General features: G+C 34.5%; 2 protein-coding genes across 9 annotated transcripts in view; both read left to right on the forward strand.

Moving 5' to 3' along the window:
• Positions 1-16,638, forward strand: part of LOC106087088 (mucin-2) — a 146,649-nt gene that overhangs the window by 82,906 nt on the left and 47,105 nt on the right. The gene's annotated exons all lie outside the window — the stretch shown is intronic.
• LOC106087136 (bax inhibitor 1-like) lies at positions 14,837-15,712 on the forward strand. Of its 3 annotated transcripts, none has more exons than XM_059367974.1 (2): positions 14,837-15,061; positions 15,178-15,712. In XM_059367974.1, exons 1-2 carry the CDS (start codon positions 15,055-15,057, stop codon positions 15,675-15,677), a joined length of 507 nt encoding a protein of 168 aa, XP_059223957.1. In that variant the 5' UTR covers positions 14,837-15,054; the 3' UTR covers positions 15,678-15,712. The 3 variants fall into 3 exon arrangements, with proteins under 3 accessions (XP_059223957.1, XP_013107521.2, XP_059223956.1); XM_059367973.1 differs by having other exon boundaries at positions 15,018-15,113; XM_013252067.2 differs by having other exon boundaries at positions 14,837-15,712.

Consider the following 16,638-nt stretch of genomic DNA (forward strand, 5'->3'; position numbering starts at 1 on the left):
AATTTTTTTAACTTAAAAAAAAAAATAAATATCAATTTCCGACCCTACAAAGTATATATATTTCGGATCGTCGTAAAATTCTAAGACGATTTAACGATGTCCCTGTGTCTGTCCGTCCTTCTGTTGTAATCACTCTACTGCCTTCAAAAATTGAAATATTGAGCTGAAATTTGGCACAGATACGTCTTTTTAATACACGCTGGTTAAGTTCTTGAATTGGCCAAATCGGACCATATTTGGATATAGCTGCTATACAGACCGATCTGGCGCAAAAGGGTCTAGCCCATAAATGCTTTATTTATTACCCAATTTCGCTAAAATTTGAAAAAGTGGGCTATTTTAAGTCTCCCGACATCTGACCTAACTATGGTTCAGATCGGACTATATCTAGATATAGCAGCCATACAGACCAATCTCCCGATCAAGGGTCTGAAGCCCATAAAAGATTTATTTTTTAATCGATTTCGCTAAAATTTGAAACGGTGAGTAGGTTTAGGCCTCCCAACATAGGACCCACATATGGTTCAGATCAGACTATATCTAGATATAGCTGCCATGTAGATTGATCTTCCAATTAAGGGTCTGAAGCCCTTAAAAGATTTATTTTTTAATCCATTTCGCTGAAATTTGAAACGGTGAGTAGGTTTAGGCCTCCCAACATAGGACCCAAATATGGTTCAGATCGAACTATATTTAGATATAGCTGTCATACAGACCGATCTGAAGTCTTGACTTCCTGAGCTAATAGAGGGCGCAATTCTTATTCGATTTGGCTGATATTTTGCATGAACTTATTTGTTATGACTTCCAACAACTGTGCCGAATATGAATAAAATCGATCTATAACATGGTATAGCTGCCATATAAACCGATTTTGGATCTTGACTTCTGAAACCACTAGAGGGCATAATTCTTATCCGATTTGGCTGTAATTTAGCATGAGGTGTTTTGTTATGACTTCCAACAACTGCGATAAATATGGTTCAAATCGATTCATAACTGGATATAGCTGCCATATAAACCGATCTGGGATCTTGCCTTCTAAAGCCTCTAATGGGCGCAATTCTTATCCGATTTCGCTGAAATTTTGAGGCTTCTCCCATGACCTTCAACACATCTGTCCAACATGGTCTTAATCGATCTAAAGCTTGATTGTGCTCCCATAAAAACCGATCTCCCGAATATGCTTCTTGAGCACCTACAAGGCGCAATTGTTTTTCGAATGGACTGGAATATTATCCAATGACTTCTACTATGGTCTTCAACATTCAATTCATTTATGGTCCGAATCGGACTATAAATTGATATATCTCCAACAGCAGAAAAATTATTTTCCATTATTCTTTATTTGCCTAAGAAGAGATACCTCGCAAAGAACTTGACTAAAACGATCCATGGTGGAGGGTATATAAGATTCGGCCCTGTCGAACTTAGCACGTTCTTACTAGTTTATCCTTTGTTTGCCTTAAAAGAGATACCGGGAAAAAACTCGACAACTGCGATCCATGGTGGAGGGTATATAAAATTCGGCCCGGCCGAACATAGCACGCTTTTACTTGTTTTTAATATTTTATTTTGAAAACTTTTAATTTTACATTTTCAAGTTTTTTGTCTACTAGGGCGAAGATCATTTAATGTTCATCATTAAAGGGAAACAAACAAAATTTTTTTATTTTTATTTATTTTATTTTAAATTTATTTTATTATTTTAATTTTTTTTATTATTTTAATTTATTTTTAGTTTTTTTATATACCTTTATTTTTTTTATATTATAATTTTTTTAATTATTATTTTTTTCGTGTTTTTTCGAACATCTTCCAGCTCAAGATAATATTCAATGCTTTCTATTCAAAGCATAGCATAGTAAGGAACTTATAAAATTTGAGCAAATGTGTGTTATTATTCAAAACACTTTGACTGGCTTGGTGGATCATTATTTTTGATACCCCATGTATCTTCATAAACACCTTTGTCAAATGGATTAAAGTGCCCTACATACTCAAAGACTATTGAGTAACACAATAATAATAACACAAATGTTTGTTATTATTCAAAACACTTTGACTGGCTTGGTGGATCATGATTTTTGATACCCCATGTATCTTCATAGACACCTTTGTAAAATTGATTAAAGTGCCCTACATACTCAAAGACTATTGAGTAAGGCTTAGAACACGCTTTTGTTTTGAAACAGGGCTCAAAAAATCCTCTTTCCACTATTCCAATACAAATTAATCATCAATGCTAACAACAACAAAAAGATTGACATTGTGAAATTCTTTTTTTTTGTGCACTTGAACATTTTTTGATTGTCAGCATAGAGCGTTCTTTTATTTTGTACTTTAAAAGCTTTTCGTGATTTTTCCAACTTCTTCCAGCTCGAGATAATATTCAATGCTTTCTATTCAAAGAATAAGATTACAAAACTTATAAAATGTGAGCAAGTGAGTGTTATTATTCAAATCCCTTTGACTGGCTTGGTGGATCATGATTTCTGATACGCCATGCATCTTCATAAACACCTTTGTCAAATCGATTAAAGTGCCCTACATATCCAAAGACTATTGAGTACGGTGTAGAGCACTCTTTTGTTTTGAAACAGGGCTGAATAGGTCCTCTAACTCTCCTTAGCCCAGTTAGAGAGAAGAAAGCCTTACTTTCCACTATTCCGATAGAAATTAATCATCAATGCTAAGAACAGCAAACACATCAACTCCTTCAACATTCTTTGAATGTATTTTTTGTGCTTAGGCCGCATTGACCTACAGCACAGAGCGATGAGCCGGTTCGTTTGGTTTGTGTGGTTGTTTGGCTCTTTTATAAGGATCTTTGAAGTCCTTTGGTGATTTTTCGAATAATTTTGTTTTTTAAAATTTCTTTTATTATTTTATTATTTTTTATTGGGGATTTCCACAGGATGTCTTTTATCCAGCTTAAGATCCTAAGTTTATTTGTTACCTTTTTTCAGTATTTTTTTTTTTTGATTTAAAAGATTTTTTTATCTCAAAAATATCTAAAACTTAAGTTTGCAGAATAAATTCTTTATTCTTTTTTTAAGCTTTCAATTAATCACTTTTTTATTCATGTACAAGATTTTTTGCCTAAAACTTAACTTTGATTTTTTTTTAACTTTTTAAATCAAAATTTTTTTTTAATTTTTAAAAAAAATTTTTTTAATATTTTTGAAAATTTTTTTTTTATTTTTTAAATTTTAAAATTTGTTTTTAATGTTTTAAAAATATTAAATTTTTTAAAATTTTTTTCCCTCTTATTTTCCCTATTTTACTTTTTTTTATTATGCTCCTTAACAATTTTTCTTAATACCCCGTTTCCGTTTGTTTTCGACTTTTAGTTCTTCCGTCCGGCCGTTTTCAAGTAACACTGAAATATTTTTTAAATTTCCCCACCTTTTTGTAGTTGATTTTCGTTTAAGGCGGTTATGTGGTTTTTTGTTTCTTGTCTATTGTGTAAATGTAAATAATCGATATTTTTGTGAACATAAAATAATTTTTTTTTTACAAAGTTTATTTAAGAATTTTTGTGTCATCATTTTTCTTGCTATTTGTCATTAGTAATAACATTTATGTTTTGAAACATGCTAAACCTTACAGTTCGTTTAATAGAAAAGTATTTAACAAAAAGCGAAAGACGTAATTATCCATTATATGATAGATAGCAGGCCCGGTAGCTTCATTACACCATAAATTGGCTTTGGTTTGGATATTGATCAATGAAGAATCAATACTTCCAGGACCATGACTACTTGTTATATACTTTCAAAATCTTGTTATTAAGGTTAAATATAGTATATAACCTTTGAAGAACCTCTGGTCTTTCTTGGGTTAAAAATTTATAATCTACTGCCAAAAACCTTTCAGCCCTGTATTCTTCTGACTGGCATTTGCGTTTGGGTGTGGGCGGTCCCGGACACTTGTCCCAATTCGTATTCTACTCTCATCGACCTTTCATTTGAGTGTCAAACTGTTCCTGTGGATCTACATATCCTTTGGAAGTAAAATCAATATTAAAATCAGATTAAAATTTTACTCTCAAAGACCTTTAATTAAAATCCTATACTGTTCCGATCGGCTTAACTCCGTTTGGCAGTTCTTTTTGGGGGGAACACCAAATTTGAATGTCAGATTATTAGTTATCTTCCTAGTTAAACGTATCAAAATACAACAGTTGCGAAGGCTAGGTCATGTTGTCAGATTGAATGAAGAAGCTCCAGCGAAGACATTTTTGAAGGCAAAGACGGTGATACACGCAATTCGGGATGACCAAAAGCCTTATTGAAAGATCCAGTGGTGAAAACCATCTTCAAATTTGGTACAAGATTTTAGAACAAGTGCAGAAGATCGAGGCTTTTGGAACGCTATTCTAACTGCGGCTAATGGGACAAATGTTCTGTCATAGCCAATTAAAGTAAAAGTAGGTAAGGTACTTAACTTCAATCGATCTTTCATTTGAGTGCCATATTGTTGTGTTATTTGAGGTGGCGTGTCCCCCTAACAGTGAGGACCAAATTTGTATATCAGCTTCGTTCTCCATTTTCAAATACCTTCCATTTGATACCCATATACTCCCAATCGTTCAACACTTCCGTTTAGAGTTTTAGGGTAGCCTTGGATTTAAAAAAAAAAAACTTCATTTGAATCTGTGTACACGTCTCCAGAATCTGGCATTTATGAAAATTAAGCTAGGGATAAAGGTTTCTACAGATTAACGAAAATAACTAACCCCAAGAAGGCGGAGCTGATGTCGTTAGAGGCCAAAAGATAGGCCTATTCATCGATTCAATATTGCCCGTAAAAGGGATATGGAGAAAAGAAGCCGAAAGGCACTATGGGATTTAACCCAATGATCTCAGATTAGCTGTCATCGAGATTAAATATTTAGGGATCGCCTTGCCGGAAGAAAGGATTGGGAGAGGTAACATTTAGAGGCATTATTGGCTGGGGTTAGGGACAGGATTGGCGGCCTACTCCGAAACACTCGATATCAGTATGTCGCTGAGAACTGCCGGGTGAGTGTACGGTTTTCTAGACAGAGTTCCACAAATTTAATCTTGGGAAAAAATTTACAGCCTTCGAAATTCAGAATTTATAACATTTTCCCACGACAAGGGTAGTTTTATATCATTTCGTAAGGAAAAACGTAGTTATAATAAACTTTCCTAATATACTTTCCTAATATTGGGTTGCCCAAAAAGTAATTGCGGATTTTTCATATAGTCGGCGTTGACAAATTTTTTCACAGCTTGTGACTCTGTAATTGCATTCTTTCTTCTGTCAGTTATCAGCTGTTACTTTTAGCTTGCTTTAGAAAAAAAGTGTAAAAAAAGTATATTTGATTAAAGTTCATTCTAAGTTTTATTAAAAATGCATTTACTTTCTTTTAAAAAATCCGCAATTACTTTTTGGGCAACCCAATATAATATACATTCCTTAGGGTAAAGGTTCTAACATTTATGTTAGTTCTAAGAGATAGGGTAGTTTAAATACCCTCTTCTAAGGATTTTATGATGATTTTAGTAACCTTTGCTAAGAAAAAGTGTAGTTTCAATAACCTTTCCTGAAGAAAAGGATATTTTTTCCCTTTGCTAAGGAAAAGGGTAGTTTTAATACCCTTCCCGAGGGGAAGGGTACTTTTAATACCCTTTCCCATGGGGAAGCGTACTTTTTATACCCTTTCCCAAGGAGAAGGGTACTTTTTATACCCTTTCCCAAAGGGAAGGTTACCTTTTATACCTTTTCCCAAGAGTAAGGGTAATTTTCATACCCTTTCCCAAGGAGAAGGGTATTTATTATACCCTTTCCCAAGGTGAAGGGTACTTTAAATACCCTTTGCCAAGGAGAAGGATACTTTTGATGCCCTTTCCCAAAAGAAGTGTACTTTTTATACCCTTTCACAAAGGAAAGGTTACTTCCCTTTCCAAAGAGGAAGTGTACTTTATATTCCCTTTTCCAAGGAGAAAGGTACTTTTCATACCCTTTCCCAAGGAGAAGGGTACTTTTTATACCCTTTCCCAAGGAGAAGGGTACTTTTTATACCCTTTCTTAAGGGGAAGGGTACTTTTTATAGCCTTTTCCAAGGGGAAGGGTAATTTTTATTGTCTTCGCCAAGGGAAAGGACACTTTTTATACCCCTTGCCAAGGGGAAGGGTACTTTTGATACCCTTTTCCAAGCATAAGGGCACTTTTAATACCCATTTCCAAGGGGATTGGTGTTTTTTATACCCTTTCCCAAGGGAAAGGTTACATTTTGTTCCCTCTCCCAAGTGGAAGGGTACTTTTTATACCTTTTCCCAATGACAGGGTAATTATTACACCCTTTCCGCAGAGGAGGTTACTTTTTATACACTGTCCCAAGGGGAAGGGTACTTTTACACCCTTTCCCAAGGGGATGGGTACCTTTTACACAATTTCCCAAGAGGAAGGGTACTTTTGATACCATTTCCCAAGGGGAAGGGTGCTTTATATTCCCTTTTCCAAGGAGGGAGGTACTTTTCATACCCATTCCCAAGGAGAAGCGTACTTTTTATACCCTTTCCCAAGGAGAAGAGTACTTTTTATACCCTTTCCCAAGGGGAAGGGTACCTTTTAAACAATTTCCCAAGAAGAAGGGTACTTTTGATACGATTTCCCAAGGGGAAGGGTACTTTATATTCCCTTTTCCAAGGAGGAAGGTACTTTTCATACCCATTCCCGAGGAGAAGGGTACTTTTTATACCCTTTCCCAAGCGGAGGGTAATTTGTATATCCCTTCCCAAGGAGAAGGTACTTTTTATACCCTTTCCCAAGTGGAAGGGTACTTTTTATACCCTTTCCCAAGGGGAAGGGTACTTTATGTACCCTTTCCCAAGGGGAGGGTAATTTTGTATATCCTTTCCCAAGGAAAAGGTAGTTTTTATACCCTTTCCCAAGTAGAAGGGTACTTTTTATACCCTTTCCCAAGGGTAAGGGTACTTTTTATACCATTTCCCAAAGGGAAGGGTGCTTTTTATACCCTTTCACAAAGGGAATCGTACTTTTTATACCCTTTCCCAAAGTAAGGGTAGCTTTTATACCCTTTTCCAAAGGAAAGGGTATTTTTTATACCCTTTCCCAAGGGGAACTGTACTTTGTATACCCTTTCCCAAGGTAATGGGTACTTTTTATACACTTTCCCAAGAGGAAGGGTAATTTTTATACACTTTCCCTAGGGGAAGGTTACTTTTCATACACTTTCCCAAGAGGAAGAGTACTTTTTATACACTCTCCTAAACCTAAGGGTACTTTTTAAATCCTTTCCAAAAGCTATACCCTTTCGTTAGGGGAACGGTACTTCTTATACCCTTTCCTAAAGGAAAGTGAACTTTTTACAATTTCCTAAGGAACTTTTTACTCTTTCCTAAGGGAAAGTGTACTTCTTTGTCAGTTTATAAGGGAAAGTGAAATTTTTATAGATTTTCCTTAAGGAAAGGTTACTTTTTATACCTTAGTTTTCATACCTTTCCCTAAAAAATGGTACTTTGTTTACCCTTTCCGTAGGGAGATGGTACCCTTCCCTAAAGAAAATGGTAATTTTTATACCCTTTCCTGAAGAAAAAGGTACTTTTTATACCCTTACCTAAAGAATAGCCTATTTTTATACCCTTTCCTTAGGGAGATGGTACTTTATACCTTTTCCTAAAGGAAGAGGGTACTTTTTATACCCTTCCCTAAATAAAAGAGTACTTGTTATACCTTTTCCCAAGGGAGAGGTAACTTTTTATACCCTTCCCTTAAGGAAAGGGTTCTTTTTATATCCTTCCCTTAAGGAAAGGTTTCTTTTTATACCCTTTTCGTAGGGAAAGGGTACTTTTTATACCCTTCCCTATAGAAAAGGGTACTTTTTGTACCTTTCCCTAAAGAAAAGGGTACTTTTTATACCATTCCCTAAAGAAAAGGGTACTTTTGTAGACTTCCCTAAAGAAAGAGTGCTTTTTGTACCCTTCTCTATAGGGGAAAATGTGTCTTTTAAATTCTTTCCTGACGTAAAAGTACCTATTACCCCTTTCTAAGGGTAAGGGTTGAAAATAGGGTTCGGATATTAGTCCGCCCGATACCAATATGGACATACATCTAAGCCAGAAATCGGCTCCAATTACTAAAAGTAACCTCGAAAAAGAAAATCTAAGTTAGGAATTCCATGCTGCTTACAAAATCCTTAATTGACTTTCATGTCACTACCCAAAGTTGGTTAATGTCTGGTATTGTATCCCCTCTTAAGTGCCTACATCTGTTACCCGCGAAAGCCGGGCAATGACATAGGAAATGCTCATCTTCCCCGCATGCCCTACCATGCCCTTTCCTTATGGAATGAGTGCTTGTAATATCCTTTCCTAAGCGGAAGGACACATTTAATACTCTTTCCTGTGAAAATTGACGTTTTCCTATGAGGTAGAATCTGTAAATTTACACGTTGAAGCCATTAACAACCCATATTTCGTATACCTTATCCCCCACATTACCTTTGTATTATCTCGAAATATTTTCTGTGCGACTTTTTCCTTTCGGATTTCCCATCCTTGATACACTGTTTCCTGATGCACTGTATAGAGTTATTATTTTCCAATATCTACGTACATGCTAATCGGGTGTGTCAAAGCCAATTGTATTTAAACTTTAAACAGGCGACGATAAGATTATTACGATTATATTTCTACTATTGTTGTTTGCGGCTTTTCTTTTAATACATTCACATGGTTATCTATGTCGTTGTGGGTATTCCCATCTAATATCTACAAAACACACACACACACACACCCACCCTCAGATACAGCATAATATTAAACATCACACAAAACAACAGAAGAGTAAACCTACATCACATAACAGGGTGAGATATTATATAAACATTTTTAAATAGCCGAAATTTCTTTGCTCCATCGAAAAACACCAATATACGTCATTTTAAAGCAAACAAGACAGCCAGCCAGCCAACCAGCCACTAAGTGATAGGCAACAAGGCAAACAGACTCAGCTAAGTGGGTGTAACAAACCAAAAATGAATCATTTCCTTTTGGTTGAAGAGGGGAGACCAAAAACAGACGAAATATTTCACTCTAAAAAAAACCAATTTGCGATGTTGGTTTTACTCCTTTTTGGACATGCTCCACTTTTAAGGTGAATTTAATTAAAGCTCAATTCAAGAGCTCAGAAAACCCAACAAAATTTAAACACTTCAAAATTGAGATGCCTTTGGCAATTTTTGAGTTTGGCGAAAAAAATGGCAAACTTTTTTTTATGCTTCACTTTCAGGCAATGATTTAAGGGTAACCAAGCATTGTGGTGCGCGCACACTTATCGCATGTTCAAGCATCTCAACAGCAAAAAGGGGGAAAATGTTAAAAGAAAGCAAAGTGCTTTTGTCTGATGGAGTTCGTTGCTTAAGTCTTTTGTTTTGATTTGTCCCAAAGCAAAGAAGAAACACTTCCCGCCTTACCCCACCCCAACCCAACCGAATGCCTGTTTGAATGGATTTAAGAGTTGTGTTGAATATTTTTATATTTCAAGAAGCCTGATATTTACCCTAAGGCAAAAACCATCTCAAAAAAAAAAGAAACACAATAAGAAGAACAAAACAACAGCCAAGTAATATCACATTAAAATGTTTGTTCACTTTTTTGTGTTCTTTAGGGTTGTGCGAATGTGTGTCTGTGTTTTTTTTCTTTCTTTTTTCTCGATACACTCAGCTACCGTTTAACATTTTTGTTAATGTCTTGTTCACTTCCCTCACTCTTTCCTTCTGCCTTCCCCTATCATTCAATAAATATTTTGTTGTTCATTCTTTTTGTGAAAAGTTCAATGCCAACATATATTCGTTGTCCTAAAATTCCCTGCCTAAACTTACCGAGAGGGGGCTTAAATTATAATCTTGTTTTCATTGCTGTGTTTGTCCCGCATTTACCAAATGGTCATCATGATGATGTCGATGATGGCATCACTCCTTAAGTGTGCCGGGCATGTGCTAAACACGCGTTGTAGGTTTTTTTCTTTGTCCAACTACTGAGGCATATCAAAAAATAAAGCAGGCAGATAAAGAAAAATTGGAGAAAAAAATAAAACAAAATTGAAAACCTTAAAGCATCTGCTGCTGCTGGCCCATTGTATTCCCATCTACCTGTGTGTCTGGCATTGCATTCTGATCTTTGTGGAATTTTTTCCATATCACCGGAGCAACATCATTATTTTTCATGTTTTTATTTCTACACACACACAGATACCATGCTGAGATAGTGACCGAGTGAAGGATGACAATGAGAATTAATTTGAATAAAATCCTTGCCTAAGCTATTCAAATGATGGAATTTCAAAAAAATTCCCAATAAAAATTATTTCACAATACAAATAATGGGAATTTATGACTAGAGCCGAATACATTTTATTTAGAAGTTATGAAAAAAGAGAAGACAATCAATCGAGTCACAATTATATACTCATAGCCAATTTAAATTTGCTTTTTTTCCATAAAAAAGGAATGTTTTACTACTCTTCCCATAGAGAAAAAGTAGTTTTAGTACCCTTTCTTTTAAAAAAGGATAGTTTAGTACCCTTTCCTTTAAGAAAGTGTAGTTTTAGCACCCTTTCTTTAAGAAATGGTAGCTTTAGTAACACTTCTTCTAAAAAGGGTAGTTTTAGTACCATTTCTTTAAAGAAAGGGTAGTTTTAGTACCCTTTCTTTTAAGAAAGTGTAGTTTTAGTACCCTTTCTTTTGATAAAGAGTAGTTTTAGTACCTTTTCTTTTAAGAAAGGGTAGTTTTAGTACAATTTCAAAGGAATGGTAGTTTTATGACCTTTCATTTACGAAAGGGTAGTTCTAGTACCCCTTCTTTTATGAAAGGGTAGTTTTAGTACCTTTTATTTTAATTAGGGGTAGTCTTTGTACCCTTTCTTTTAAGAAAGGGTGGTTTTAGTACCCTTTTCTTTTACGAAAGGGTAATTCTAGTACCCTTTGTTTTAAGAAAGGGTAGTTTTTGTACCCATTCTTTTAAGAAAGGTTAGTTTTAGCACAATTTCTTTTAAGAAAGGGTAGTTTTAGTACTTTTTCTTTTAAGAAACGGTAGTTCTAGTACCCTTTTAAGAAATGGGTGTTCTAGTACCCTTTCTTTTAAGAACACTAAATTTAGAAATGCAGAAAAGAAAGTTGTATAAAACCTTCTTTTAACAAAAGGGTAGTTAAGAACCCTTTCTTTGAAATGAGGGTAATTTTAGTACCCTTTTGTTAAGAAACGGTAGTTTTAGTATCCTTTCTTTTAAGAAAGGGAGGTTTTAGTACCCTTTTTATAAAGAAAGTGTAGTTTTAGTACTCTTTCCTGTAAGAGAGGGTAGTTTTAGTACCCCTTATTTAGAAAAAGGTAGTTTTAGAAAGGGTACTAAGAAAGGATAGTTTTAGTACCATTATAAAGAAAGGGTAGTTTTAGCACCATTTCTTTTAAGAAAGAGTGGTTTTAGTACACTTTCTTTTAAAAAAGGGTAGTTTAACACCCTTACCTTTATGAAAGGTAGTTTTAGTACCCCTTCTTTTAAGAAAGGTTTAAAGAAAGGGTAGTTTTAGTACCCTCTCTTTAAACAAAGGGTAGTTTTAGTGCCCTATCTTTAAACAAAGAGTAGTTTTAGTACCCTTTCTTTTAGGACAGGGTAGTTTTAGTACCATTTCAAAGAAATTGTAGTTTTATGACCATTTCTTTTACGAAAGGGTAGTTATAGTACCCTTTCTTTTAAGAAAGGGTCGTTTAAATACCTTTTCTTTTAAGAAAGGGTAGTTTTAGTACCCTTTCTTTAAGAAAGGGTAGTTTTAGTAACATTTCTTTTAAGAACGGGTAGTTTTAGTACCTTTTTCTTTTAATAAAGGATAGTTTTTGTACCCTTTCTTTTAAGAAAGTGTGGTTTTAGTAACCTTTCTTTAAAGAAAGGGTAGTTTTAGTACCATTTCAAAGAAATGGTAGTTTTATGACACTTTCTGTTACGAAAGGGTAATTCTAGTACCCTTTCTGTTAAGAAGAGGTAGTTTTAGTGCCTTTTCTTTTAACATAGGGTAGTTTTAGTGCCTTTTCTTTTAACATAGGGTAGTTTTTGTACCCTTTCTTTAAAGGAATGGTAGTTTTAGTACCCTTTCTTTTAAGGAATGGTAGTTTTAGTTCCCTTTCTTTTAAGAAAGAGTAGAGTAGTAGAGAGGGTAGTTTTAGTACCATTTTAAAGAAATGGTTGTTTTATGACCCTTTCTTTTACGAAAGGGTAGTTCTAGTACCCTTTCTTTTAAGAAAGGTTAGTTTTAGTACCATTTCTTTTAAGAAAGGGCAGTTTTAGTACCCTTTCTTTAAGAAAGGGTAGTTTTAGTAACATTTCTTTTAAGAACGGGTAGTTTTAATACCCTTTCTTTTAAGAACGGGTAGTTTTAATACCCTTTCTTTAAAGAACGGGTAGTTTTTGTACCCCTTCGTTCAAGAAAGGGTAGTTTTAGTACCATTTCAAAGAAATTTTAGTTTTATGACACTTTCTGTTAAGATAAGATCTTTTAACAAAAGGGTAGTTTTGTACTCTTTCTATGAAACGAGGTAGTTTTAGTGCCCTTTTGTTAAGAAATGGTAGTTTTAGTATCCTTTCTTTTAAGAAAGGGTGTTTTTAGTATCCTTTCTTTTAGGAAAGGGTGGTTTTAGTACCCTTTTTATAAAGAATGGTTGGTTTTAGTACTCTTTCCTGTAAGAGAGGTTAGTTTTAGTACCCTTTCTTTTAAGAAACTGTTGTTTTAGTACCTTTTCGTTTAATATAGGGCCGTTTTTGTACCCTTTCTTTTAAAAAAGGGTGGTTTTAGTACCCTTTCTTTAAAGGAATGATAGTTTTAGTACCCTTTCTTTTAAGAAAGAGTAGACTAGTAGTGAGGGTAGTTTTAGTACCATTTTAAAGAAGTGGTTGTTTTATGACCCTTTCTTTAACGAAGGGTTAGTTCTAGTACCCTTTCTTTTAAGAAAGGTTAGTTTTAGTACCATTTCTTTTAAGAAAGTGCAGTTTTAGTACCCTTTCTTTAAGAAAGGGTAGTTTTAGTAACATTTCTTTTAAGAACGGGTAGTTTTAATACCCTTTATTTTAAGAGCGGGTAGTTTTAGTACCCTTTCATTTAAGAAAGGGTAGTTTTAGTACATTTTCTTTTTATGAAGAGTCGTTTTTGTACCCTATTTTTAAACAAAGAGTAGTTTTAGTACCCTTTCTTTTAGGAAAGGGTAGTTTTATTACCCTTTCTTTTAGGAGAGGGTAGTTTTAGCACCCTTTCTTTGAAGTTTTAGTACCCTTTCTTTTAGGAAAGTGTAGTCGTAGTACCCTCGAGGGAAAGATAGTAAAATTACTACCGTTCCCTCAAGAAATGGGAGTTTTACTAACTTTTCCATTAAGAAAGGCTAGTTTTATTACCTTTTCCTTTAAAAAAGTGTAGTTTTACTTTCTTTAAGAAAGGGAAAATGTACTACCTTTTCCTTTTAGAAAGAGTAGTTTTTGTAGGGTGGAGGAGAGGTTCCTATATATGCAACCATATGACCTATCGCACATTGTCCAGTTTTAACTGCTGCTATAGTGCTCAATGACGGTGGGAGGCCACAGTGACCTTGAACGCCTAATGTGCTGAGCGCCGTGATTTGAATCCTGGTGAGGACAACATAAACAAATTGTCAGTGGTTATTGTCCCCTCCTAATGCTGGCAACATTTTTGAGGTACTTTGCCATGTAAAAACCGCTCCAAAGAGGTGTCGCACTGCGAAAGGGTTATGTTTTTCGCACTGCGACACGCCATTGGGACTCGACTATAATAAGGAGACGTTTTATGTTAATGGGCAAATTTGCATTTGCAATGGTGCTCAATGACCTTTTATCATAGTTATTGTCCTTCTGCGTTCGTCCTCAGTCTAGTGTTTTATGGCTAACTGGCATCGGCAAGAATCTGTAGGTTGGCGTGGCAAGAATCTGTACGTCGATGCTGGTTAGCCATATAACACTAGACTGAGGACGAACGAAGAAAGACGAAAGGAATGACAGTGCTAAAAAGTCATTGAGCACCATTGCACCAGAATTCGCCCATTAGCATAACATTAAGGAAAAGGGACACTCTCACTCTCCATTCCCTCTACTATATTCAATACATCGACAAATGGGAGATACGCGAGTCCGAACACAGGTTCGGCGAGTCCAGATTTCATTTAAGGGTTCCAAATATTTCGCTTCTAACCTCGAACTTCCTGTCCTTGAGTCCAAGGCTCTCGACTTATTGGTTGCCCAAAAAGTAATTGCGGATTTTTTAAAAGAAAGTAAATGCATTTTTAAAAAACTTAGAATAAACTTTTGTCAAATATACTTTTTTTACACTTTTTTCTAAAGCAAGCTAAAAGTAACAGCTGATAACTGACAGAAGAAAGAATGCAATTACCGAGTCACAAGCTGTGAAAAAATTTGTCAACGCCGACTATATGAAAAATCCGCAATTACTTTTTGGGCAACCTAATAAATCCGTATTTTCGTGAGCTTAACCCCCTTCATTGGATTTCTCTTGCGACTGGCATAGAAAATTTGGTCAAAATGGTACTTTAACCGAAAATTTTGTCAATATGTTAATTCTTATACAAATTTGTCAAACTTTGGTTTCAGTAGAAAATTTTATAAAATTTTTATTTTTTTGGAAAATTTTTTTCTTAAATTTTTTTTGTCAAATTATTATATCTGCAGCAATTCTTTTTTAAGATTTTATTTCTTTAGAATATTTTTGACAAAACTTCATGTTTATAGAAATTTTTGACAATGTTTTGATTTTTAAGAAACTTTTGTCAAAAAGATTTTTAAACTACAAAATGTCAATATTTTCAATAAAAACAAATTCGAAATCTTCGAAATCGAAATTAGTTTAGTTCATTTAAATTGTTTTCCAAATATATCAAAAAAATTCTAAAAACATCCTTCGAACCCAATGCAGCTATCCCTTAGGAACGCTGGACAAAATGGAATCTCCTCGCCCTTTCGACCAATTGCCAAACACACCTAGTGAGGAATATGAGCCGTATGTCGAGCAACATCTTTTTAAAATTTATCTTACATTATGTGGAGTTTCGGTAGCAGCAGCCATTGGCTGTATACTTTTTATGGAGAATCAATTGAATATGGGACTGTTTTCAGCTATGGCTGCCGGTATTGCTTTAATGATTTCGTATTGCGAGAATGGTTATTACACTCGACTTTCTATGCTCTATGCCTTTGGATTTTGTGCTGGACAAACTATGGGACCTCTCTTGAGATATACTGCCATCGTTGATCCCTCGATAATAGTGAACGCATTTGGTGGTGTTGCAGTAACCTTTGCTGCATTATCAATAACCTCTTTGGCAGCTGGTCGCCTGAGAGTTCTATTTTGGGTCTCCGTGTTGATTTGTGTGAATAACATCATCAGCCTTTTTAATGAAATATTTGGCTTTCATCCTTCCATGTGGATGCAAGTTAGTCAAATGTTTTCCCGAATCTTAATCACAGCTGGATCTGTTTTGCTATACACTCAAAATATTGTGGACGATGTACGTCTAGGATATGAGGATGTCGTACAACATTCACTGGATCTGTTCTTTTATGTTTTGATTTTGTTCAGAAGCTTTTTGATAATCAAAGCATACGGTTTTAAGTGAATAAAGTATGGCAGTAAATGCCTGCCACAAGCTGTCTATTGACTTTTGAATGCACAACATTTTAAATTGAAAAATTGGATTATTTGAAGTCTATTTCAAAACAAGAAAATTTTAAAGTTTCTATAGAAATAAAATTTAAAAAAATTAAAAAAAAAAATTTGAAAAAATTTTTCACAAAAATAAAACGTTTACAAAATTTTCAAAAAAAAAAAAATTAAACATCAAAAAAAAATTTTTTTAATTTTTTCTTTAAAAATTAAAATCTTACAAAATTTTCTATAAAAATAAAATTTTAACAACATTTTTAATAGAAAAGAAATTCTGATCATTTTTTTTATAAAAATTTAATGTTGACACAAATCCCTATGGAAATAAAATTCAGACCAAATTTTTTATACAAACAAAATGTTGACGCAATTTTCTATGGAACTTAAATTGACCTATTTTTGGACAAAAAAATTTGTAAGAAAAAACATTTTATAAACGTTTTTTTTTATACAAATTGACATAAAGGGTGATTTTTTTGAGGTTAGGATTTTCATGCATTAGTATTTGACAGATCACGTGGGATTTCAGACATGGTGTCAAAGAGAAAGATGCTCAGTATGCTTTGACATTTCATCATGAATAGACTTACTAACGAGCAACGCTTGCAAATCATTGAATTTTATTACCAAAATCAGTGTTCGGTTCGAAATGTGTTCAAATTTTGACAAATTTTGTTCAGCGATGAGGCTCATTTCTGGTTGAATGGCTACGTAAATAAGCAAAATTGCCGCATTTGGAGTGAAGAGCAACCAGAAGCCGTTCAAGAACTGCCCATGCATCCCGAAAAATGCACTGTTTGGTGTGGTTTGTACGCTGGTGGAATCATTGGACCGTATTTTTTCAAAGATGCTGTTGGACGCAACGTTACGGTGAATGAACACATTTCGAACCGAACACTGATTTTGGTAATAAA

Source organism: Stomoxys calcitrans, chromosome 4, assembly GCF_963082655.1.
Source record: "Stomoxys calcitrans chromosome 4, idStoCalc2.1, whole genome shotgun sequence".
In the NCBI taxonomy this organism is placed as follows: Eukaryota; Metazoa; Arthropoda; class Insecta; order Diptera; family Muscidae; genus Stomoxys; species Stomoxys calcitrans.